Here is a 25,221-nt window from a genome sequence, read left to right as displayed (position 1 = left end):
TGAGAAAGTAACCTACTCCGGCTAAGAGAGTAATCCGAGCCCGATAAGCCAGACGCAGAGACGAGTCTGCTGCAAAGTTAACAGGAGTCACGCTGCGGCTGGAAAGTCGGCTTGCTTCGGCGGAGAAACTCGTTCTCTAGAATCCCAAGCTGTCAGAACCTCTGCTGTTTGAAAGTGTGTCCGTGAGAGTAACATACCCGACGTTCGCCTGTAGGATCTTGGTCGCTTTCACCTGCCGAAGCAGCCAAGTTTCCACCCAGCGCAACACAAAGCTGGTTGTTTCCAGGGAAACCGGAGCGGTTCATTTGTGGTCCCGCCGAGACCGTAACCTGGGCCCGGCCAGCCTGCGGGCTGAAGCCCCAGCGCGGAATCCTCGCGGACCGCATGGCCGCGCGCCGAAGCCCGCCCAGGACGACCCCTCCCCCGGACACCCCGCCCCGGGCCTCTGGGACCGCTGGACCCGCCCCGGGGGGCCGTCCGCCCGCCCGAGGACCCCGCGTGCCGGCTGCCCGCGCCACTGCCTGACAGCGTCCTCACCGGCCCCGCGCCTGCAGGGGCTGCGGTCGCGCTCCTCCGTCGGGCCGCCGGGCGCGGAGGCGAGCGCCCTGTCTCGCGCGTGCAGACCCGGCCCCGCGCCGGCCGTCCCCGTGCGCGGCGCCGTCAGTCAGTGGCGCAGGCAGCCCGGCACGCGGGGTCCTCGGGCGGGCGGACCTGGGCGGCGGCGGCGGCTGCGGCGACGGCAACGGCGACAGGACGAACGGCGGCGATGCTGTGGCCGCGGCTGGCGGCGGCCGAGTGGGCGGCGCTGGCCTGGGAGCTGCTGGGCGCCTCGGTGCTGCTGATCGCGGTGCGCTGGCTGGTGCGGCGGCTGGATAGGCGGCCGCGGGGCCTGGGCCGGAGCGGGCCCCCCGACCCGCCCTGCGCGGCCGCGGGCCCAGTCCCTGATCCAGGTAAGGCCGGTCCGCCGGTGGGCCCGCGCCCCTCCCCGGCCTGGATCCTCAGCCCCCTCTTCCCCAGGCCGGGACCCCCTCCCCTCCCCTCCCGCCTCCCGGGGCTCTCCTCCCCGGCCTGAGTCGGGGGTTCTGGGAAAAGACCTGGAGTAAAAGTCACGAGTCCTCCGCGCACAGACGGTGGGAGAGAGTAGAGGGTGGGAGCCTGGGTGCCGCGTCTGTGCGCAGTTTTGCTGGTTTGACCCCCTGATTTGACTGAGAAGACCGTGTGCGCCCTGCGCGCTTCCGGAACGCGCCTTCGTTCAGTTTTCATTCACCCTCTTACCCGCAAGTCTGGTTTCTTCCTGGAGGATAAGCAAGAGCTCCTCAAGTACCCTGATAAGATGAAATTTTATTAGCAGAAAGCATACTTGATGACCTACCTTGAACTCTGAGGGCTAAAGCCGTCCTTATGGGTGACTTAGTTTTTACAGCTGAGGAAACAGGCTCCAGGAAGGTCCTGCTCGGCAGAGATGACACAGGTCCAAGGCAGAAGCCAGGTGGGGACGTAGGCCTGTTGACACGAGGTCCAGCTTGCCTTCCACCCTGTTGAGATGCTGGTTGTCCTACCTTCTCTCATCCCCTTAAGAAAGTTTCAGGTGGTACTTTTAGGAAACAGCATGCTCAGTTGTCCAGTTACACTGGCAACACCGTGCCAGAGAACCCAGCGCAGGACGCCAGAGGCGAAAGGCTTGCAGACCCTAAAGCTAAAGGACGTGTGAGGCCAGTGGGGTCTGGGGCTACGAGATTAGAGTTTCGAGTGACTTATTCATTAAATTCTTTTTTAATTTTTAGCTTTCATTTCTAAGTCATTAATGCAGAGCAAATAAACACATGTGAAAAGATGTTCGACATCACCAGCCAGTAGTGAAATACAAATCGAACTTACAATGAGATACCACCACACACCGATGAGAATGGCTGAGATAAAAAATACCGACGACATTTGGTAATGCTGGTGGAAATGCTGAGAAACTGGGTCTCATTTACTGCTGGTAGAAATTTTAAAGGTGCAGCCATTCTGAGGTCAGACTGCCAGTTTCTCAAATAGTCGAACCTGTACTGCACTCCTGCGCATTATCCTAGAAGGACGAAAACTTATTTTCACACAAAAACCCATATGCGATTGTTTATAGCTTTATTTGTAATTGCCAAAAACTGGCAACAGCCCAGCTGTGTCTCGAGGGGTGAATGGTGAAATTGGCACCGCCGAGCTGCGGAATGCTGCTCCCCAGTGAGGCAGAACTGCTGATCCATCAGCAGCTTGGGTGGAGCTCAAGGGCCTCACGCGGAGTGAAAAAAGCCGGTCTCAGAAAGTCTGTAGTGTACAATTCCATTTATGTAACATTCTTGAAACGGAAGTATTATAACGACAGAGGACAAGTCAGTGGTTGCCGAGGGTAGGGGACAGGGGCGGAGGTTGGATATGACAGTAAAAGGTCAGCAGGAGGGAGATCTTTGTGGTGATGGAACAGTTCAGGAACCAGTCATGTCCGTGTGAAGCTATACGTGTGATAAACGATCATGGAATTACATACAGAGAGCCACAAGAGGACAGTGGCTGCAGAACCTGGCGAGGCCACGGTCTAGTTCGCTACGCTGCGCCAGGGTCAGCGGCCTGGTTTGGATGACGCACTGCAGTGTTTACGGTGTGCCACTGAGGGAAGCCACGTGATGGGTCCACAGGACCTCTCTGCACTGTGTTTCAACTTCTTCTGTTTATTATTATTACAAAATAAGCAGTTAATGAAATCCACTTAGATTCCCCAACGTTAGTATCTTACATAATCACTACAAGTAGGAAAGCCAGGAAGTATTATCCAGTCTGCAGACCTACCTCAGTTTCCTATACCTGTACCTTTACATCTCTGTCTATCTATCAGTCAGTGGATGGAGGTCTGGCAGACACTTCTAATTCCAGCCCAGGGTCAGCAAACTGTGGCCCACGGGCCAGATCCTGCCCGCACCTGTTTTTGGAACACAGCCATATTCTTCCTTCTGTGGCTCTTGAGTGTTTGGGGGGACTTAGGCTCACAAAGACTCAAAATTTACTCCCCAGCCCTTTACAGAAGTTTGCTGAGGGCTTCTCCCTTCTCAGTGAGGAGACTGGCTCTCATTAGCCACAGTGTATCCAATTATTTGCTGGTTCCTAGAGCACACATAAGATAGCTTCGGAATTGCTCACCTATACCACTGTGAAAACCCACCTGCCAGCTAGAGTATAGTGTTTGTCTGTCCTTCCTCTGTCTTTACCCTTAGAGGACGTGGTCACGTGCTGTTATCTTTCAGTTAGTACGTTCCTTCTCTCCCACTCATTATGATACGAACTTGTAACACCCTTGAGCGAATTTGTTTTGGTTTGCGTTCCACTTGGGGGTCTCCCCCGTCTATTTGTTTATCCACGTATTTTTTGTGTATGTGAATTAAACATGCTTCTAAAGGTCAGAACATGTAAAGGCGTATTCAGAAGTGCTGCTCCCCCTGCCCTCTGTCCTTACTGTCTGGTTCACACCCTCCCCTGAAGCTAAGCAGTCTCATTATTTTCTGCTTTATCCTTTGCTTCTTTTCCACACGTGAGCAGATACTTGTTTATTGTATTAAGAATATTAGTAACAGGGTGTCCCTGGTGGCGCAGCGGTTAAGAATCCACCTGCCAATGCCGGGGACGCGGGTTTGAGCCCTGGTCCGGGAAGATCCCACGTGCCGCGGAGCAACTAATAAGCCCGTGCTCCACAACTACTGAGCCTGCAAGCCACAACTACTAAGCCCATGTGCCACAATTACTGAAGTCCGCGTGTCTAGAGCCCACGCACCGCAAGGAAGAGCAGCCCCCACTAGCCGCAATTAGAGAAAGCCCCGCACGCAGCAACGAAGACCCAACGCAGCCAAAAATTAAAAAACAGAAAAGAATATTAGAAACAGAGTGTACATGTTTGTCTTTATTCAAGTTGACTTTCTAGCATGCTATGTATTCTCCAAGGCTGATAAGTCTGTATTACTTGATAACTTCATAGCCCTAACTGACATTAATGGATAATTTGTCAGTGTCAAACACATCCATTATTTTATCTAATTCTCATTACAAGCTAAGAAGTAGAGCTGTTGTTATGTCTTTTTTATAGATGAGGAAACTGTGGCTTAGAGTTACATAACTTGCCCAAGCTCACCCAGTTAGTGATATAATGTAATGTAATTGTTCCATTTGGGGCTTGCTTGATTACAAGGACAGAACCCCCTCAGACTAGCCTGTCTTAAAAAGGTAGCTTTTAGGACTTCCCTGGTGGTGCAGTGGTTAAGAATCCGCCTGCCAATGTAGGGGACATGGGTTCGAGCTCTGGTTTGGAAGGATATCCCAGGTGCCACAGAGTAACTAAGCCCGTGCGCCACAACTGCTGAGCCTGTGTTCTAGAGCCCGCGAGCCACAACTACTGAAGCCCGCGTGCCTAGAGCCCATGGTCCGCAACAAGAGAAGCCACCACAATGAGAAGCCCGCGCACCACAACGAAGAGTGGCCCCTGCTCGCTTCAACTAGAGAAAAGCCCACTTGCAGCAATGAAGACCCAACACAGCCATAAATAAATAAATAAATAAATAAATAAATAAATAAATTTACTGGAAAAAAAGGTAGCTTTTGAGTAAACACACAGGGAGGGTATGCAGAAGAGAATATTACCAGGATTGGGTGGATTCCTCTCCGTTTATTCCTGGCATCTGCCCTAGTTGCCCCTACCCCTCAGACTTTGCCTTGCATGTGGCTTCAGCCTGTCCTATACCTTTCATATCAGTTCCTTATCACTTCTGTTGCCCTTATACCCAATATTCAGAGACTACCCTTAGGGGTGCTCCCTGAGTGGAATCCTGTGGTCAGTTGGCCTCCCCCTTCATGTTCTTTGGCAGCTCTAGAGGGGGCTGTGCAATACATTCACTGTTTAAAATAAGTAATAGCCATTTTTGAAATCTTGGAGGGGGGAGGGTGGTATCATAAAAAGTTATTAAAAAAGAAATATGCAGAAATTTCCATCATCCAGCTGCAAGTAGTAGGTATTAGTATTTTGAGTCTTGTTTTATCTGTCACTGCCCCCTCTGTTTTGCTCTCCTGGAGTAATTTAAAGCCAATCCTGGGATATCCTATAATTTCATCTGTAAACACCTCCTAAAAGCCTCTACTCTAGCTTCACTGATAAACAGTATTAACACGTCCGGTTCTTTCTTGATCGCCTCTTCAAGTCTGTCTTCTTTCTCACCTGTCTTTCAATCTCTGTTGTTACTCAGATCCCATTCTTGTCTTACTGGCCATGTGTGTTCCTTGTTATCCCTGGGTTATAGCCACCGCCTATGGGCTCATGACTCCCGGAGCTGTTTTTCTCACTCTGAGCTTATCTTCTGAATCTCAGACTTGAAAATCAGAATGCCCACTTGATGTGCAGTGGGTGTTTCTAATGCTCAACGCCTAAATCCCCATTTGTTCTTTCATATTCTCTGCCTTGGGCAGAATCTCCTTCTAAGCGTCCAGGCTGGAAACCTAGGTATTATCTATCATAGGCTGACTGCAATCCCTCAGACACCCCCCCACCCACCGACCCCAGCATCTAATCTGTGGTCGAGACATCCTTTTTCTCTAGTCTGAGCACTCATCTCCAGCCCCATTAACTGCAGCAGTGGCCTGTACCCTGTCATTTCTTACCTTCTCCCCAATTCTGGCTGACCATGCGTAAACCTCTACCCCATAGATTTAACTGCTCTTTCTGTAAATATACTGATTAAAGCTCCAGCTGCAGTTCACATCCGCTTGCTTGGTGGCTGAATACCTTGAACAAGTTTACTTAGCTTCTCTGATTTAGGATCTCCATCTGTACAGCAGGAGTGAGCAGTGGTGAAAAATCTCCATGTGGAGTTATCGTGAATTTTAAATAATTTCGTGCAGGCAGGGTGCTTAGGACAGAGCCAGGCATGTGGGAAGCCCCCCAGACGTTAAACATTAGCTGTTTGTTTTCAGTATTAGCAAAATGACTGTGGAGCTATCTGTATGCTCTTCTGTTTAAACCTTTGCATAATTTCTCATGACTTATGAAATAAAGTGCAAATGTATCCGTAGGATAACTTTCTGCAGTTGGAGTTTTGACGCATATTATCCAGTTGCTTTCCTGGGAATTTGTTCCTAATCACACTGCAGGTGACAGCTGATGGGTGTGCCTGTTTCCCCAGCATGCTGACCTCCCTAGAATGTTGGTGTGATCGGATCATGTCATGACACTGGGCTGTAAGATTCTTGTCCGAATGAACCAGACACTGCCTATCTTAATCTTGTTTAGATTGTTATAAATCCGGAAACAAAAACCTAATGAAAATTCTCATAGAAAGTTCATAGACTCCAGAGAATATGGGGAAATAGTGGATTGAAATGAAAATTTGAAGCCAGCTTTTTTTTTTTTTTGGCTGTGCCACGAGGCTTGCAGGATCTTAGTTCCACGACTAGGGATTGAACCCCCTGCAATGGAAGCATGGAGTCCTAACCACTACGGCCAGGGAATTCCCTGAAGCGAGCGTTTTTGCCACTTTTTAAAAAATTGAAGTATAGTTGATTTACAATATCATATTAGGTTCAGGTTACAGCATAGTGATTCAGTATTTTTAGATTGTACTCCATTAAAAGTTAAAGTTATTACAAGATAATGGCTATAATTTCCTGTGCTGTACAATCTATCCTCGTTCCTTGTCTAGTTTATACATAGACATCTCTTAATCCCATACCCCTATCTTGCCCCTCCCCTCTCTTTTCTCCCCACTAGTAACCACTAGGTCCCTAAATCTGTGAGTCTGTTTCTTTTTTGTTGTATTCACTAGTTCGTTTTATTTTTTAGATTCCACACATTCGTGATTACACGCAGTATTTGTCTTTCTCTGCCTGACTTACTTCACTCAGCATAATACCCTCCTTGTCCATCCATGTTGCCGCCAATGGCAGGATTTCATTCTTTTTTATAGCTGAGTAGTATTCCATTGTGTGTACATGCCACATCTTTATCCATTGATCTGTTGATGGACACTTAGGTTGCTTCCATATCTTGGCTATTGTAAATAATGCTGCTATGAACATTGGGGTGCACATAGTTTTTCAAATTAATGTTTTTGTTTTCTTTCTAAGAGTGGAATTGCTGGATCATATGGTAGTTCTATCTATTTATTTATTTAATTTGGCTGCATCGGTCTTAGTTGCAGCACTTGGGATCTTTATTGCAGCATGCGGGACCTTTCGTTGCGGTGCATAGGCTTCTCTCTAGTTGTGGCGTGAGGGCTCAAGAGTGCATGGGCTTAGTTGCCTGGCGGCATGTGGGATCTTAGTTCCCTGACCAGGGATTGAACCCACATCCCCTGCATTGGAAGGCGGACCACCAGGGAAGTCCCTATTTTTAGCTTTTTGAGGAACCTCCATACTGTTCTCCATAGTGGCTGCACCAATTCACATTCCCACCAACAGTGCAAGAGGGTTCCCTTTTCTCCACACCCTCTCCAGCATTTATCATTTGTAGGCTTTTTAATGATGGCCGTTCTGACCAGTGTGAGGTGATATCTCATTGTGGTTTTGACTTGAATTTCTCTAATAATTAGTGATGTTGAGCACCTTTGCATGTGCCTGTTGGCCATCTGTATGTCTTCTTTGGAGAACTGTCTATTCAGGTCTTCACCTCCTTGGTTAAGTTTATTCCTAGGCATTTTATTCTTTTTGATGTGATTTTAAACGGGATTTATTTTTTACTTTCTCTTTCTGGTAGTTCATTATCAGTGTATAAAAAAGTAACAGATTTCTGTGCATTAATCTTGCATCCTGCAACTTTGCTGAATTCGTTTAAGAGAAGATGTACTTTACAGCCATCAGATTGATTTTTGTTGTCTTGGGCCTAGGTGAAATGACAATGGATACCATCTTGGCTCGATTGAAACTCCTGAATCCAGATGACCTTAGAGAAGAAGTTATCAAAGCTGGATTGAAATGTGGACCCATTACATCAACCACAAGGTTTATTTTTGAGAAAAAGTTGGCTCGGGCTTTATTAGAGCACAGTACACTGCCTTCGCACCCTCCAGACCACGCCACTGCAGGTGCCCCAGCCCTGGGCCAGGACACACAAAGGGTTGTGAAGTCTGCGGTAGGGAGCCCGGCTGAGCGGGTCAGCTTTTCTGAAGACAGAGATTTTGGTTATAGTGTGGGCTTGAATCCTCCGGAGGAAGATGCCGTGACGTCTGAGACCTGCTCAGTGCCTTTCAGTGCCTTGGCCGGGGTCGGCAGCCACGAAGCCATGCTGCGGGCCTCTGCAGAGCCGCCTCTATACTATGGGGTGTGCCCAGCGTACGAGGACGCCCTGGCGAGAAATGGTAATGTGACCAGCGCCGTGGTTCTTACACAGGTGGTGCGTGGACAGCAGGGGGAGAGGGGTTTTGAAAATCACAGACTACAGAGGAGAAGAAAGAAGACTTTAAACACCATAATCTTATCACTCCAAATTAACCATTGTTAGCATTTTTATATAGTATGTTCCTGAATTTTTTGTAAATCTATATAGAAAGTTTTAGAAATTAAGAAAATTGGATTCTGTGGAGATATACTTCACTTACAGATATTTATGGGCTGGTTCCATTTTTTGATTAACCATCTCCCTCCCTTTTTTTAAAAATAAATTTATTTATTTTTGGCTGCATTGGGTCTTTGTTGCTGCACGCGGGCTTTCTCTAGTTGCGGCGAGCGGGGGCCACTCTTCATTGCAGTGCGCGGGCTTCTCATTGCGGTGGCTTCTCTTGTTGTGGAGCACGGGCTGTAGGCGCACGGGCTTCAGTAGTTGTGGCTCGCGGGCTCTAGAGCACAGGCTCAGTAGTTGTGGCACGCGGGCTTAGTTGCTCCATGGCATGTGGCATCTTCCTGGACCAGGGCTGAAACCCACGTCCCCTGCATTGGCAGGCAGATTCTTAACCACTGCGCCACCAGGGAAGTTCCTCTCCTCCTTTCTCCTTTTTCCTTTTTTTTCAAATTCACTGTAACCTGACCACCTCTTATATTAATGAATGCAAATGGCCAATGAAGGTATAAATAATTTTCAACATTAAAGAGTTGTAATTTTAAACAAGACTAAAATAGATAGGATTGGAAAGAAGTAATGAAAGCTTGATGTTGATCAGAATGAAGTTGCATTTTGTAAAACAAAGTATATATGATGTATACATTTTATAGTCTGTAAAGTAAAAGTGAAATTTCTTCCTCCCCACCAGAATCTTACTCTGTAGAAGTAACCACTTAATAAGTACTTTTGTGTATCGTTCCTCACCCTACTTACTCTGTTTTATTCGTATATATAAATTTACATTATTTTTATTTTTAATATATTTAAATTTAAGAAAAAAATATATCTGTATGTATGTACATTGTTTTTATTTTTATAAAATTGGTAACTATAAGTGTCCGGTCAAAAGGTATGCATTTTTAAAACTTTGAGGGCTACTGCCCTCCAAACGGTGTTACCATTCACTGTGGATGAGAGAGTAACTTTTCCAGTCTCTCTGCTATACAATATGGAATGTACATTCTTATCTATCTAAAAACAGAAAACGGGCGTCTTGTTTCTATTCCATCAACCATACTGCATGTTATTAAACTTCCCTTTTTGTCTTTCAAATAAGGGAAATCTCTATCTTGATTTAGGTCTATTACCTTTTTTTTTCTTTTTTTCCTTGTGTATTTCATTCCTGTGACTCATGTATTTTGTAACTGGAAGTTTGTGCTTCTTAATTTCCCTCAACTTTTCCGTTAATCCACCCACCCACCTCTGGCAACCACTTGTTTTCTGTATCTGTTACTCAGTTTCTGTTTTGTTTGTTTTGTTTTTTAGATTCCACATAAGTGAAATCATATGGTATTTGTCTTTCTCTGTCTGACTTATTTCACTCAGCATAATACCCTCCTTGTCCATCCATATTGCCGCAAATGGCAAGACTTCATTCTTTCTTTCTTTCTTTATTTGTGGCATGCGGGCCTCTCACTGCCGTGGCCTCTCCCGTTGCGGAGCACAGGCTCTGGACGCGCAGGCCCAGCGGCCATGGCTCACGGGTCCAGCCGCCCCGCGGCATGTGGGATCTTCCCGAACCGGGGCAGGAACCCGTGCCCCCTGCATTGGCAGGTGGACTCCCAACCACTGCGCCACCAGGGAAGCCCCTATTGACCTTTTTTTTTAAATAAGTAAATAAATTTATTTATTTATTTATTTTTGGCTGCATTTGGTCTTCGTTGCTGCGCGCGGGCTTTCTCTAGTTGGGGTGAGCAGGGGGCTGCTCTTTGTTGCGGTGCACGGGCTTCTCATTGTGGTAGCTTCTCTTGTTGTGGAGCACGGGCTCTAGGCACGTGGGCTCAGTAGTTGTGGCTCGCGGGCTCAGTAGTTGTGGCTCATGGGCTCAGTAGTTGTGGCTCGCGGGCTCTAGAGCACAGGCTCAGTAGTTGTGGCGCATGGGCTTAGTTGCCCCACGGCCTGTGGGATCTTACTTCCCTGACCAGGGATCAAACCCACATCCCCTGCATTGGAAGGCAGATTCTTAACCACTGGACCACCAGGGAAGTCCCTAGTCATAGTTTTTTGCTTACTTTTTAAAATTATTTTTATTTAGATCGTTAGTCCAAAAATTTTACTTTTTGGTATGGAATAGTATACTTGGATATAAAAACTACATATACAGGTACAAGATATGTATCATTTATATCCATGTACATACATATGATCAAAGTTATTGTGTTCTTTTCACTAAGTAAACCCTTTTTTCTTGAAGATTAAAACTCTGAAATATTAATAAGAGAAAAGCCAGACCGCTGGCTAACAGTCGTTAGTTACCAAACCCAGGGCTTCAAGTGTGAACTAAGTGACGGTGGCTGCAGTTCCTCGTCTCTGCTTTTCCCACACAGAAAGGGTTCATGTTTATGAAGACAAGAAGGAAGCCTTGCAAGCTGTCAAAATGATCAAAGGATCCCGATTTAAGGCTTTTACAAGCAGAGAAGATGCAGAGAAATTTGCTAGAGGAACTTGTGATTATTTCCCTTCTCCAAGCAAAGCCTCTTCACCACTTTCTCCTGTGAAAACAGTGCCGCTCTTTAGCAGTGGTGGGTTAAGAGGTAAATTGTCTGGCATTACTGTCAGATTTACTCCTGGGTATTTTGTTCCCTCTTTCCTGGTAACTAGTTCTCTCCACCTTTGAGAGCAGCCTGGTTTGCTGGGAACAGAGAGCTGAGGCCCAGGCCATGGAGCAGCTGGAGGAGGGTGGGTCAGTAGGCTGGTCTGGGTGGAAGTGGCAGGGGCCAAGTGGGTCAGGCAGCTGCTGAGGGGACCGTGGGAGAAGCCGCAAAAGGGCCTCCATCGCCTTCTGTCCTGTCCCCTTTGTCACACTCTTGGCCCTGTGGCCGGTTGGGTTCAGGGCCCTTTTAGGTGCTGAGACCTTTCTACTTCCCCCCGTGAAGCTACACTTCCTTCTAGGACTGTGGCATCTGCTTGGCTGCAGACGATTCTGCGGTGGCTGAACCGTCCAGCCAGAAAGCTGGCCAGCGCCACTCCTAGCTCAGGACCAGGGTCTTGTGAGGGGCCTTTGCTGTCAGCATCGTACAGAACCCCGGCATCCCAGCCTCGTCTGGTCCCCTCCACTCCATGGGCTCACGGCTGCTCTGCTCCCCAGGCTGGCTGGGGCTCCCGAGGATGCGCCTTTCCTTGCAGACGGTTGGCCTTGGATCGAGAGTCCGTGTGCCACCTCACGGAGGCCAGAGTGATTTGGGGCGCTTAGAGGCCCCTCACACTTGGTGAAGGTTCCTCAAGATAGCCTTCCCACCTCCGCAGGTGTCGTGATTCGGCAGAAGTCCCTCCTGGCTCCCTGCCTTTCTGGGGGCGCTCCTGGCTCTTGGAAGGCCCCTCGCGAGTGTGGGTGGCGTCCTGGCCGCGTGCCCTCGCACTCCTCCCCCGCCTTCTCCGCAGAGCCCTCCCCTCGCTGCTGCGGGCTGGGACACACGTCCGTCTGCTGTGGATCAGCTTGTTTCTTACTTTTCACTACAAGGAGATCGTCAGCCTCTGTGGGAAAGATTTTCTTGCCCTCAGTGAAGCGCATAGTGGATGATGAGAAAATGTGAACTTAAATGTTCTTCAATTCTGTCTCTTAACAGATGGGTTGTACTTGTCTGATTCAGAAACAGCAAGCAAAGAGCGAGCAAACAGTTATAAAAGTCCTCGTACACAAGATCTCACGGCCAAACTTCGGAAAGCTGTGGAGAAGGGAGAGGAAGACACCTTTTCCGACCTTATCTGGAGTAATCCCCGGTATCTGATTGGTTCGGGGGACAACCCGACCATCGTACAGGTAAGCCTGCTTCCAGCATCATAGCATCAAGACTGCGGTGGTGAAAGTGAAGCCCCAAATCTGTGGTTTTGTTCCAGGAAGGATGTCGGTACAACGTCATGCACGTCGCTGCCAAAGAGAACCAGGCTGCCCTATGCCAGCTGGCCCTGGAGACGCTGGAGAGCCCCGAGTTTATGCGGCTCGTGTACCCGGACGACGAGCCGCATATGCTGGAGAAACGCATCTGCTACGTGGTGGACCTGTACCTCAACACCCCTGACCGAGTGGTGCGCCTCGTAGCCGGGCTCAGGGTGGAGGCAGTGTTGGGGTGTTTATTTACCATGTCTCTGCACTGCGTCAGCTCAGAGGAGATGTGCGTTTGTTGAGGTCAGAGAACTCCGAAAGATACGGTTGGACCCAGACCCGCTCACGTGAGAAGTGCACCCCGCTGGCTGGCGCGCCGGGGTCCCAGCTGGGGTGGAGCCGTCCCCAGGACACGTCCCTCCTGGCCTTTGTTCAGAGAGTCCCAAGCTGATAGGAGGGTGGGCGAGTGCCACAGAGCTAAAGGGAGAAGGACGTAGGAAGGTTTGGGTGCCTTGTAGTCTAGGGTCCTAGATACGTCTTTCTTTAAATTTTTATTTCATTTATTTATTTATTTTGGCCGCGTCAGGTCTTAGTTGCGGCATGCGGGATCTTTCGTTGCGGCGCCCGAGCTTCTCTCTAGTTGTGGCATTGGGTTTTTCTCTCTCTAAGACGTGTGGGCTCAGTAGCTGCAGCACGCGGGATTAGTTGCCCCGTGGCACGTGGCATCTTAGCTCCCCGACCAGGGATCGAACCCATGTGCCCTGCATTGGAAGGCGAATTCTTTACCCCTGGATAACCAGGGAAGTTCCAGTGGGGAGATGGGGCACAAAGCTTAAGTAAGGATTCTTGAAACAGAAGAGTTTTTACATATTTATATGAGGGAAAACCCAGAGATGGCTGAGAACCAAGGATTGTTTCTGAGAGAAACCGAGGGGTGTGAGAAGTCGTGGTGGGCAGGAGAGGGAATTTTAAAAAGCCTATTGTATTATTTCGTAACATACTGAATATGATACATTGAACCCCAGAACTGCAAGCAAGAATAACTTCTCAATTAGCAAGAAAGGAAAGGGGGAATGGAGATAAATTTGGCCATGCTAGCAAAATTAAAGAAGGGCATAAAAGAGAAAACGGTAGCTACATGAAAGCAATAGTAAGTGTGAAATAGGGCAGAAGGAACCAAATCCAAGTGTATGAGACTAAGTGTGAACACAGTAAGGCTGTGCGACACTTCAGTCGGGAAGTGTAGCTCCTACACGCGATGCAGGACACGTGCCCGGCGGGAAATACAGTCTTCTCTTAACGCCTGCAGCGCTTGTTGAAAATACGCATCTGTGGATCCACAGAGACCGCTGAATAAATTCTGGAAACTAGATGTTACAGGTCATGTCCCCTGACCATAGGCGCTAAGAGTAGGAATCGCCTCAAGCGCCTGGACTGTGTAGCAAGGCCGGGGGCTCCCCAGAGGGTGTGGTGTGGAGGAAAAGCGGGGTCACCAGGCGTGGCGGGAGGGCCCACAGCCTGCCGGCTGCGCGGGAATGGGGCAGAGGCTGGGGTCAAGTTGGCGGGGCTCGGAGCAGGTTAGAGAAGGACGTTGTGTGGGTGAGGGAGAGGGGTGGCCAGGAGGAAAGGGGTGTGGGGGGCATGTTGCGGTCTGATGCCCTGAACGCCGAGTGGACGCGGCCGCCCCGATGTGCAGCGGCCCCGGCCCCGTGGGGCTGGCCGGGAGCTGTGCCGATGCTGGAGCCTGGGCCGCAGGGCTGGAGGCGACTCAGGTAGACCATGGACCAGGAAGCGCCTGACTGGAGCATAGCTCTGCTCGTTCTTCTTGTGCCGTCTGCAGCTGTGGAAGGCCGGCCGGAGGTGCTGACAGGGCCTGGGTGGCCCACGGAGCCCCGGCGGCTGACTGTGTGGGAGAGGGAGTGGTGGTGCCGACAGGATGTTGAGGTAGCGAGATGCCCCTAGAAGGTGTGGAGCAGGGATCGGAGCCGGCCTGAGGGTATTTGCTTGCACAAGGCCCCGGGGTCGCCTAGTGGAGTGGGGGCTGGAGCTGGGGGAGAAGCTCTGGGCGAATGCAGCATGGCGTCCGGAGGGAGGGACCTGAGGGCTGGAACGTGCGGTGGCCGCAGGTGGACTTGAGCGAGTTCTGTTTGGGATGAGCTGCCTCTGAGCCTGAGGCTGTCCAGGTGAAGGTGCCGGAGGTGGTGGTTCCACAGCTCGGGGGCTGCTGGCCTGCGGGCAGCCCGGGGAAGGATGCCACCAGGGGCAGGTCCGCACTGGAAAACCTCGTGAAGTCAGGAGGGGAGAGTTTCGTTTGCTGCAACACTAGCGACTAGAGAAAGTTCTCAGCACAGACCGGATCGTGGTCTTTGCTTCATTCTGGAGGTTGTCTTCATCTGTTTATTTTGCTTTTGTTTGTTTTTGTTTGTTTTTGTTTTTGCGGTACGCGGGCCTCTCACTGTTGTGGCCTCTCCCGTTGCGGAGCACAGGCTCCAGATGTGCAAGCTCAGTGGCCATGGCTCACGGGCCCAGCCGCTCCGCGGCATGTGGGATCTTCCCGGACCGGGCACGAACCCCTGTCCCCTGCATCGGCAGGCAGACACTCAACCACTGCGCCACCAGGGAAGCCCTATTTTGCTTTTTGAACGTTGATTTTAAGACATTGTACAGGGCCCTGAGTTGTTAAAGCTGCCGTTTGCTGAGCAGGTGTTACACCCTAGCTCTGTTGTAAGCTTCCCACAGGCACTAGACACGCAGGAACTGGGACGTTGTGCCGGGCTCACGCCCTGGCATAAAGTGGGTGTGTGCTAGCATGCCAGTTGCTTTTCAGTTATAAAAGCACTGTCTTTTTATAGTCTTTTATTTTTGAGTGTTTTTGTTTGATTGTTTGTTTTACTAAATACCTATTTTTACCTTAAAGCAACCTTAGGAAGCAAAAAAGTGTGTATAAGAAGTAAGTGTTCTTCCTTTTCATCTCTCTCAGGGCTACGACACACCATTGCATTTTGCTTGTAAGTTTGGAAACGCAGATGTGGTCAATGTGCTCTCTTCACACCCTTTGATTGCAAAAAACCCAAGAAATAAATATGATAAAACACCTGAAGATGTAAGTACCTATTAAAATGCTATTACTACGTAGTGTTAGAAATGAAAATACATAAGATTACAGTCTGCGATCACAGCTGCTGTGACCACGCAGGTAACTCTGTGTGACTGTGTGTGCCTTGTGGCACACCTTAGAGCCCTAATTGTTGAGTAAGATGCACTCTGTGAAGACGCTGCCTCTGTAAAGCCAGGAGGGAGCGAACTGCCTGTTTGCTGATTGTATTTTCCTGAACCTGGTGGTCAGGTTGTTCTCAGCAGCTCACTGTCTTTTGTCAAGTTCCCTCTGTGAGTCCTTCAGCTGACCAGGGTCAGAGAGAGCAGAGGAGGTGGCACTCACGCTGCTGCTGCTGCTGGTGAGGATGGTGGTGATGAGGATGGTGCTGGTGAGGATGGTGGTGACTGACTGATGGATGGTGGAGATGGTGATGATGGTGGGGTAACGTGTTGGTGAGGATGCTGCTGCTGCAAGTAGCTGACATGTGTTGAGCTCAGTGTGCACCAGGCGCTGTCCTGAGCCCCTCCCCGGTACTCTCACCTGGCCCATACAAGCCTTAGGAAACAGGCCTTGTCATGATCTGTCAGCAGTTGGGCACATGTGCCTTAGAGAGGGCAGAGGTGCCTCTGTGCAGTGAGGTGGAGAGGAGAGTGGGCCTGAAAAGAACTGGAAGATGGTTAATTTGTACCAGGCATTGGAGTTGTGAGCTGGCCTGGACCTGCCAGCCCTTTGGAAGTAGAATCTGTAAGGTCCGATTCTGGCAGTGCCACTTCCTCTGTAGTTGCTGGGATTATGTAAGTCGTGCCCACTTCTGTAGAAAGTTTAGAATACAGGTAAAAAGGATAAAATTTACCGGACAATTCCGCAACTCAGAAATTACCATTATTTTGCATAAATCTGACTCAACTTTTTGTGTGCATGGGTATGTGTATTTTCTCAATATAAAGTGCTATTTGGTAACACGTTTTTAGAGCGTTGGACATCTCTCAACAATCAGTTACAGAATTTAAAAGAAAATACTTGCACTACTTGAAGGGTCCACTGTGCGGTTGTAGTTTGTTTCTGTCACAGGCTGGCAGGAGGTGGTAATTTTGTGGTTCCTTCCTTCTTATTTTAAGGTTATTGGTTCTTTTGTTTTTTTTTATTGTTTGTAGCTAAAATGTTCACAGTTCTCTAATGGCTGAGAACATCGATTCCTGTAGTTGCAAGAATAAAACTTGTGTTCATGTTAGATGGGAGTTGTATATCAACCCAGCCAAACCATAGCAGACAGGCTCCTAGCCAGGGAGGCGCCCAGACCGAAGGTGCGGGCGTGTCTGCATCTCTGCTCTGACTTGATGGTGTACCTTAAGATTTCCTTTCCTTGCAGAAAATTAGGAAATGGAGAGCAGCATAAAGAAAGAAGACAAAATTCGCCTGTAATCTCAGAGCTGGTTCTTCTTTGTCCTGGCCCCTCGAAGCCGTTACAGAACGAGAAGGAGGGCTCCGCTGTTCCACACGCGTTTTTATTGTGGGCTTTATGAGATGCTCAGCGTTAGGACACTACCCTTGTTTCACCGACTTTACAAGTTGCCCTTATGAAATCATTTTAATGATAAGATGTGATCAATCAGATTTAGAGCGTTTACGTACTCTGTTTTTTTGAAACAGGTTATTTGTGAAAGAAGCAAAAATAAATCTGTGGAACTGAAGGAGCGGATTAGAGACTATTTAAAGGGTAAGTGGGGAGTGGGCGCCCGAGGTGTGGCCCACGGTGGGGCAAGTCCTGGGCGGCATCTAGGCCAGGCCTTGTGTGCAGGAGTGAAGCAGGGGCTGCTGGGAGCCTCCGAGTTACCCTGTGCTGCACCTCCCGCTCCTGGGAGACCGACTTGTCTGTCATTTGTCTGTTGCTCACGGCCTTGCCCCTCGACCTCCGCGGCCCTCTTCCTCGGGCACAGCCTGCAGGGTGGCGGGGAGGTGGGAGGGGCCTGCCTGGAGCCCCTTGGCCAGCCGGTCCCCCGCCCTGCGGCCTCGCCGCCCCGGATCGCCACACTCCAGGCCGAGGGCCTTTCAGACCGTGGCCTGCGGGGCAGCGCTTTGCACTCGGCTTTCGGGGCCTGGCGCCTCTGGACCCAAGCTCCCGGCTCGCAGGCCGCAGGGGCGCGAAGGCAGCCAGGGGCGGGAGGCATTTCCCAGCCCTTCCTCTGCCTTGTTTCCGGGCAGTTTGAGGAGTTGGCCCCGCGCGCTGGAGGGCCTGGCCTCGGATGCTTGAGGCTCTTCGGCCTCCCCCGTCTGCCCGTCCTTACTTCTCTCTCGGCTGCCATTCCTACCCGACTCCCCGTTGGTCTCCGTTTAGTGCAGGGGTTGGCCAGGCCTGCGGTGGCGCCCAGCGGCCACCACTGTCGCTCGCCCGATGTCTCTGGGTCTTTCCTGCCCCCCGCCCCATCCCTGTGGCCTCACTGCCTTTCTTCTTTCCAGGTTGTGATTCTGTTTGGAGACGGGTGTTCAATGATACAAAACTGTAACGTACGAAACAGAAGAGGGAGCTGGGGAGGGAGGGGGTCAAACGTGTCTTCTTTGTAATGTTCCTCTGCTTGGCTTCCGCTGCTCTGGTTCACAGGTCCTGCCTCGTAAGAACCTGGGGGTGAGCAGGTGTTTGCCGCCCCCCCCCCCCTTCTTTTTACTTCCCTGCAGAGGAAGAACGCAGGGCTCGTTATGTGCAGGAGTCTGGCGTGGACTGGCCTCTTGCCCGGGTCCTTTGGCTCCGGGGCTGTGGCGGCCTTTTCATTCACCGTTAGCATCGCTGACTCACGTGCAGAGCCCTTGGGGTAGCAACCGCGCTGTTGCCCAGGCTGGTTCCCAGGTGCCTGACATCCACTGGGTGTGGGGCTGTCCACGCAGATGGTCCAGCCCTGGTGTGTTTCCTCTCCCAGGTCACTACTACGTGCCCCTCCTGAGGGCAGAGGACACGTCTTCTCCCGTGATCGGGGAGCTGTGGTCTTCAGACCACCCGGGCGAGGTCTCTCACATCAGCCACGGTGGAGGTGGCCCCAGAGACCCCGTTCTGACCCTGCGAGCCTTTGCAGGGCCCCTGAGTCCGTCCAAGGTGAGCATCTGTGGAAGCTTCTGGAATAGCTCCTGGCCATCCCACCAGCATGCTGGGTTGTTCCAGCCTTTTGCTTTGTGTTTGGTCCTGGAGACCAGGACCCCAGAGAGTTGTCAGTGAGGCTTCAGAACTTCCCTGGAGAAACGAGTGTCTTGACCCTGTTCTTTCTTTCTTTCTTTCTTTTTTAACATTTATTTACTTATTTTTAAATTTATTTTATTATTTTTATTTTATTTTTGGCTGTGTTGGGTCTTTGTTGCTGCACATGGGCTTTCTCTAGTTGCAGGTAGCGGTGGCTTCTCTTGTTGTGGAGCACAGGCTCTAGGCGCTCAGGCTTCAGTAGTTGCGGCACGTGGGCTCAGTAGTTGTGGCTCGTGGGCTCTAGAGCGCAGGTTCAGTAGTTGTGATGCACGGGCTTAGTTGCTCCGCAGCACGTGGGATCTTCCCACACCAGGGCTCAAACCCATGTCCCCTGCATTGGCAGGCGGATTCCTAACCACTGTGCCACCAGGGAAGCCTGCCCCTGTTTTCATTAGCCAGGGCAGGTATGTGATGAGCCGTGCTTCCGAGAAGCGAGGTTTACCTGGGCTAACGCTCCTCACACCAGCGTCACCTGACTCCCCTCCCCCAGGTGCCCATGGCCCTTCGCACACCATATTGCCCAGGTGGCTAGGCTGTCCATTCCAGGGTCCTTGGATTTGTACTGTCACTAGGAAACTTCCATTTGCAGACTCCGGTGTTCACCTTCCAGACTGAGGTACTTCATACACTGACCTGTATATAATCTTTCCTCTTAAAAGAAAGTTGTGGCTTCCCTGGTGGCGCAGTGGTTGAGAGTCCACCTGCCGATGCAGGGGATGTGGGTTCATGCCCCGGTCCAGGAAGATCCCACATGCCGCGGAGTGGCTGGGCCCGTGAGCCATGACTGCTGAGCCTGTGCGTCCGGAGCCTGTGTTCCACGGCGGGAGAGGCTGCAACAGTGAGAGGCCCGCAAAAAAAAAAAAAGAAAAGAAAAGAAAGTTGTAACTATCGATAGTTAGTTCTCTGAAACTATAAAAACGTTAGGATTAGATTCAGCTGCATGAAATACCGAAAGCACAAATATTTATTTTCCTGTCATGTGATGGCAAGGTGTCTCAAGGCCCTTGGGGTGACAGCTCTGCAGTGTCTCCCTCGGGGCCTCCTGGGTCAGCTCTGATCCTCAGCCCAGCCCAGGCCTTGCCAGGGTCCCTCCTGGCCTCACCGGGACGCAGCCACGGCCCCTTAGCTCCAGGGCAGTGGGCATGTTGCGCGCGCTGGGTTGGTGGGGGAGGGCTGCCTGGTGACGTGGATGCCTAGTGCAGCTCAACACACTTCTGTTCTAGGCAGAAGATTTTCGCCGACTCTGGAAAACCCCGCCTCGAGAGAAAGCGGGCTTCTTCCACAGCGTCAGGAAGTCTGATCCGGAGAGAGGCATCGAGAGAGTGGGAAGGTACTTCAAGGGCACGAAGTGACAGGGCCAAGCGCTGGTGTCACCTCGCGTGCTGTGCCCTCGTGTGTTGACTGGGGCTTTCAAAACAGCAGTTCCCAGAAGGCGTTGACTGGAGAAGGCGTTGACTGGAGACTTTTAAGGCCTTTTCACTAAGGTCTAATTCCTTGCGAACGTGCCCCCTGCAGCTTGTGCAGCAAGTCTCTGTTAAAACAGTCCCTCCCGGGGGTGGGGTGGCCGAGGGGCATGACAGTGTGTGGGAGAAGGTGCCGCACAGCCATGGAGAAGATCAAACACAAGAGGGGGGCGTGGCCAGAAGCTGCTAGTGAAAGAAGCCCCTGAAAAGTGTTTTCCACAGTTCAGAAGCTAATTTACAGTGTGAGCAAATAAAGCTCAATTGAATCATTTTAGAACTTTTTCTCAAAATATGTGCCCAGCCTTAGGTTTACGACTTGAAAGTGAAAAGGACCTCTAAATGTTCATGTCTGGCCCAAACCCGAATCATCTCCGACTTTGTACGGTTTCATGAGAACCGAAATGTCCTGTTAGTGGAGTTTTACCGTTTGCCCTTTTTTTGATGGCTCGTGAGTGTCGGTGTGAGCACTATACTTGGGCTGGCGTCTCCTTTCTCCCCGTGACCCTGGCTTGCTCTGTAACAGGGTCCTACCCAGTGAGGGAGTGCTGCTTCAGGAAGTGGAGTGCACTAATTCAGCCCCAAATTTAGGATAACATGGAATTGTAGCCAAGGTTGCAGGTGCCGTTTTGGCACTTCCAGTGTCAAATGGCCCTTTTCTGTTTAGTTAGTTCTGTGAGTTTTTCTTCTGGTCTCACAACTGGTTAATTTGCTTTATTCTTACAGGCAGCTGGCTCATGAGCTGGGGTATCCCTGGGTCGAATACTGGGACTTTCTGGGCTGTTTTGTTGATCTGTCTTCCCAGGCGGGCCTGCAAAAACTAGAAGAATATCTCACCCAGCAGGAAGTGGGCAAAAAGACCCAACAAGACATGGGGGAAAATGCCGCCTGTCTGCAGGAGGACGCCTCAGCCCTCGGTAAGAGCATGCAGTGCGTCTGCGGCCGGCGGGACTGGCAGCCCGTCCTGTGGCCGCATCCGTGGCAACCAGCCGGCTTCCTTCTCCTTTTCCTGCCTGTGAGGGGGAACAGCTGGGCCTGGAGCCTGGCATTCTGTCTGCGGGCTCCTGCTTGCCTTTCCCAAGGCATGTTGCAAGTGGTTTTCTGTCGTGGAATCTGAGGAGGGAGGAGGCTTGGAATGCGGGAGTGACTCGTCGCAGGGTTTGCGCTGTGCGGGGTGACACCCCACAGCCCCCATCCATACCGTCTCTCCCTCACAGGCCGTCACAGGAAGTGCAGCAATTCCATCTCCGTGAGGGCGTTTCTAGATGAAGATGATGACATGAGCTTGGAAGAGATCAAAAACCGGCAAAACACAGCCCGAAACAACACCCAGCCCACGGTGGCTGCTTTTGGAGACTCGGGGTGTGACATCCTTCCCTTGGAGCAGAAGACAGACCTCATAGAAGCCTCAGCCCCGACCAGTCCCCGCAGCAGCAAAAATGGGTTTTGCAGCCCCCCGAGTGACAGCAAGACCCTGGGTGGGAAGAGGCCAAAGGCCCCAAGTGGGGAGGACGCCTTCCTGTCACCTGTCTCCGGCTTGACTGTGGAGTTTGATAAACTGAATTTGCAGAATCTACAAAGTAGCTTTTCTAATAAGACACCCCGTCCAACTGTGAAAACTAGAGATAAGAGGATCCTGACATCAAGAGTGAACCCAGCAGAAAGTGACATGTTAGGACCTCTTGCTGCTGACAAACTCGGGAATGACCAAGGAAGGACAGAGCACGGAATGTCAGCTGGAATGGCTGACATGTGCCTGGACCCCGACAGTCCCACGCAAGAGGCCCGTCACGGTGGCAGTTCTGAGCCCTCGGGGGTCCCTGCCTCGAAAGAGTCCGTCCAGAGCCTCTTCCTTTTTGGGTATGAGTCGGGAAGCACACACACGTCGAGGGGCAGTGGGCACGGGCGCCACTGTGTGATTCCCAGACAGTTCCCTCCACCCTGGCCTGCCTGACGGGCACTTGTGGTTCCGTCTCCCTCGCGAGTCTGTGTGGCTCCTCGGGTGTCCTCCAGGCCGGTGGGAGACGGCGGTCTCCTTGCTCGCTCGTCCTTGCAGCCTCTTTGCTTCCCACAATCACTGAGCTGTCCTGTGGGTTTAGTTTGTTTTTGGAAGAAAGGTCGTCTTGGGGTCGGTCTCAGTTGCCCGGCTGATGGCCCGTCCCACCTTCTGCTCCATCATCCTGGAGGCGGGGTACGCAGAGCGCATCTTCCCAGCAGGGCTGGGGCCGGAGTCTCCTCCCGCGGGCAGTGCGTCCCCCCGCTGCCTGGATGTCGGCCGGACCGCCGGAGCCTGCGGTGGCGGTGCTGGGGCCTCACACACGCCTCTGTTGCTCTGCTGGTTCTGAAGGGGGCGGTGGCGCCAGGTGCGTGTGTGGTCACGGCTGTTCTGCTTCTCTCGCACCTTCTAGAGAAGAGCCGTCAAAACTGGATCGCGATGTTCTGGCGGCCCTGGAGTGTGCGGACGTGGACCCTCACCAGTACCCGGCCCTGCACAGGTGGAGGAGTGCCGTGCTGCGCTACTCGCCCGCGGACAGACAGAGGTACCTGCAGCCCGGCGGACGGTGTCGCCAGGTTCACGGGGGAGCTCCCCGCCCTTGGCCGGGGGTGGCGGAGCAGAAGGGGTGCTGCTGAGAGCTGAGGGGGGCGGGGTGGGGCAGCCAGGGTTCCGCTCCGGTCCCGCGCCCCTCGTGCGGGACGCAGTAGTGTGAGCTTGCAGTCACGTGGGAGGCGTCTCTTCCCGGAGCCCCAGTGGTCCCCGGGTCGGGGGCGCGGCTCCGGTCTGTGGCCTCCGCTCTCCCCACCCCGCCCCGCCGTCCCTGCTGACCGCCCATTCTCCGTTTCCTCAGCTGGCCCAGCCCCTCGCTGAAAGGGAAGGTGAAGTCTCAGCTGCTGGACATCGGTGGCCCTCCTAGCGGCGGCAGCCCCGGGCGCTGCAGCCCCGGGCGCTACAGCCCCGCTCGCAGGGGCCACCTCCACCGGATGGCGCACCTGGCCCAGCTCGCCACCTTGTAGGGCCCGTGCGCGCTGCTGGGGCGGTCAGCTTTTTCTTTGGGTTTAAAAAAAAAAAACAAAAGGAAAAAAGGAACAAGGAAAGGTAATGTGTTTATTGCTAAAGTTTCACCCAGAGAAAGGATATCAGTCCTCATTTAGAGGGTAAAAGAATTTTAGAAGATGCAGGTGTCCTGTATAAAATGTCGCTTTCTGATACTTGGAGAGAAGTGGGTGAAAGCGAACTCAGACGCAGATTTCCTGGAAACCGTCAGTGTGGTGGCGACAGGCTCGTTAGCTGCCCCAGGGGCACAGGAGGGCACCAGAGAGGCCGGGGCGCCCCGCGGGCCCCCGTCCCCCGAGAGTAGCTGCACTCACTTCAGCTTTGTTCCTAAAACACAGGTGACTTTCGTGCCTCTTCCTTTCCTGGGGAGGGTCTTTGACTTCCTGGCTCGTGACAGAAAAGCCTCTCTGCTTTGCTGCTCAGCCCCGCTGGTTAGACAGTGGCGAGGTGGGCATCCAGGAGTGAACGAGCCTTCAACGTGTTGGAGACTTGCAGCGACAGTTACAAGTTGAGTCATTTAAGTGAGTGACCAGAGGATGAAACTAGCTTTTCTCTTGGAAAAAGTCTAGCCGTTGGGAGCCATGCAAAGAGTCACACACAGCTCCCTCACCAGCAGTCACTGGAAGGTGATTTCCTTTTCACCAGCACTTGACCTTTCACAGTGCACCTTATTTAGCTGCCAGTGCAGTGGTAATAAAATAATCTGAAAGGCGTTGCCTAGTTTCGAAATGTACCCCATATTTTAGAACACATTTCAGTTGGATTTGCTTTATGAAAGAGCATTGCGTTTTGGTACAGAAAAGAAAGGTTTACTTTGGAGGACGTATCTGATCCCAGCTCCGTTCCTTTAGTGCAGTTTGTCGCCCCTCCCCCTTGGCTGTACCTGCTGGAGGGTCTGCGCAGAGCTTTCTGTGCCAGGACGCTGCAGCTGAGCTGAGGGCTGTTTCTCTGGGTGTCACCAACGACTGCTCACAGCGGTGTTCTGGGGACACTGCCAGTGTTTTATCCAAAGTGAAAACTTCTAACGCTTCTGCGGAGTTCAGTGCCTTTTGTAAATCACTTTTGCTTTTCCCGAACTTACTTTTTGAGAATATACAGTGATAGCAAGTAGACGTGAGATTTTTTAGTGGTAAATATTCTGAATTTAAATTTATGTAAAAAAAAACCCAGAAACTTATTTCTTTCACACGATAACGAGAGGCAGGTCAGGAATATTGGAACCAAGATTTGGATTTTAAAATTCAAAAGGTTGTTACACAGGGTGTTTTCACTTGTGTAGCAGACGACTTAAGCCTAAGACAGAAAAATACATTCTGTTCTAAAAACCAAATGGTATTTAAAAGACATCTCTATTCTCAAAGAAATCAGAACACAGATGTAGTCATAGTGATGATCTGTTTTGTCTAAAATTTGACCGTGCCGTCCTATATATTTTTGTAAATATTCAGATGGAAGCTAAAGTGATTTGCCCGTATTTTGCAGACTTCTGCTCCTGTTTTCTGAAGTTTAGGCCTTCTTTGATTGTTTCTCCATTTGTTTGTATAAGTTGGCCCCGGTTCCACTGAATGCATAGTCATGTGTCCTGTGGTGATTTTGTCTTTTTAAAACTACTTAATGAAATAAATTATTTTTAAAACCATGTGATCATCATTCTGAGCTTTCAGGAAGACCTCTCTCGCCTGTGCCCAGGCAAAGTGTCCTTTTTAGCAAACTTTTAAGCAGTGTTTTGGTTAAACAGAACATTGATCTGAGAGTGGTTTATCTGCTGTTTGGGGCCCTTTCCTTCCTAACAACACGGTTGTGAAAAACCTTGGCATCAGTTCAACTATCGAATATTTTATAACTGCCCTGGGAAATGGGGAACCTTCTTCTGACATTGACAGTGTGTCGCTTCTTCAGTTGGGAAGAGGTGACAGGAACCCTCTGAGCGGGGGGCAGCGGCTAAGGTGCCACGGGCTGCA

The 25,221-nt window shown here is 51.1% G+C and overlaps 1 protein-coding gene across 2 annotated transcripts; it reads left to right on the top strand.

Moving 5' to 3' along the window:
- Positions 1 to 757: 757 nt before the first annotated feature.
- ANKLE2 (ankyrin repeat and LEM domain containing 2) lies at positions 758 to 24,899 on the top strand. 2 transcript variants are annotated; one of them, XM_060121995.1, is made up of 13 exons: positions 758 to 950; positions 7,893 to 8,363; positions 10,930 to 11,136; positions 12,193 to 12,362; positions 12,440 to 12,628; positions 15,406 to 15,528; positions 17,173 to 17,239; positions 18,435 to 18,607; positions 19,972 to 20,078; positions 20,935 to 21,125; positions 21,426 to 22,068; positions 22,617 to 22,748; positions 23,055 to 24,899. In XM_060121995.1, the coding sequence occupies exons 1-13, from the start codon at positions 767 to 769 to the stop codon at positions 23,218 to 23,220; spliced, it is 2,823 nt and encodes a 940-aa protein (XP_059977978.1). In that variant the 5' UTR covers positions 758 to 766; the 3' UTR covers positions 23,221 to 24,899. The 2 variants fall into 2 exon arrangements, with proteins under 2 accessions (XP_059977978.1, XP_059977977.1); XM_060121994.1 differs by having other exon boundaries at positions 12,169 to 12,362.
- Positions 24,900 to 25,221: the final 322 nt, after the last annotated feature.

Source organism: Lagenorhynchus albirostris, chromosome 14 (assembly GCF_949774975.1).
Source record: "Lagenorhynchus albirostris chromosome 14, mLagAlb1.1, whole genome shotgun sequence".
Taxonomy (NCBI): Eukaryota; Metazoa; Chordata; class Mammalia; order Artiodactyla; family Delphinidae; genus Lagenorhynchus; species Lagenorhynchus albirostris.
Note: the sequence above shows the minus strand (reverse complement) of the source record. Positions and strands in the feature narration are given on the sequence as shown.

Excerpts from the sequence above, each read along its gene's own strand:
- ANKLE2 (XM_060121994.1), top strand. The coding sequence starts at position 767 with ATGCTGTGGCCGCGGCTGGCGGCGGCCGAGTGGGCGGCGCTGGCCTGG. Across the intron at positions 11,137-12,168 it reads TAGCAGTGGTGGGTTAAGAG|ATGGGTTGTACTTGTCTGAT; the intron begins GTAAATTGTCTG and ends GTCTCTTAACAG. Across the intron at positions 15,529-17,172 it reads ATGATAAAACACCTGAAGAT|GTTATTTGTGAAAGAAGCAA; the intron begins GTAAGTACCTAT and ends TTTTTGAAACAG.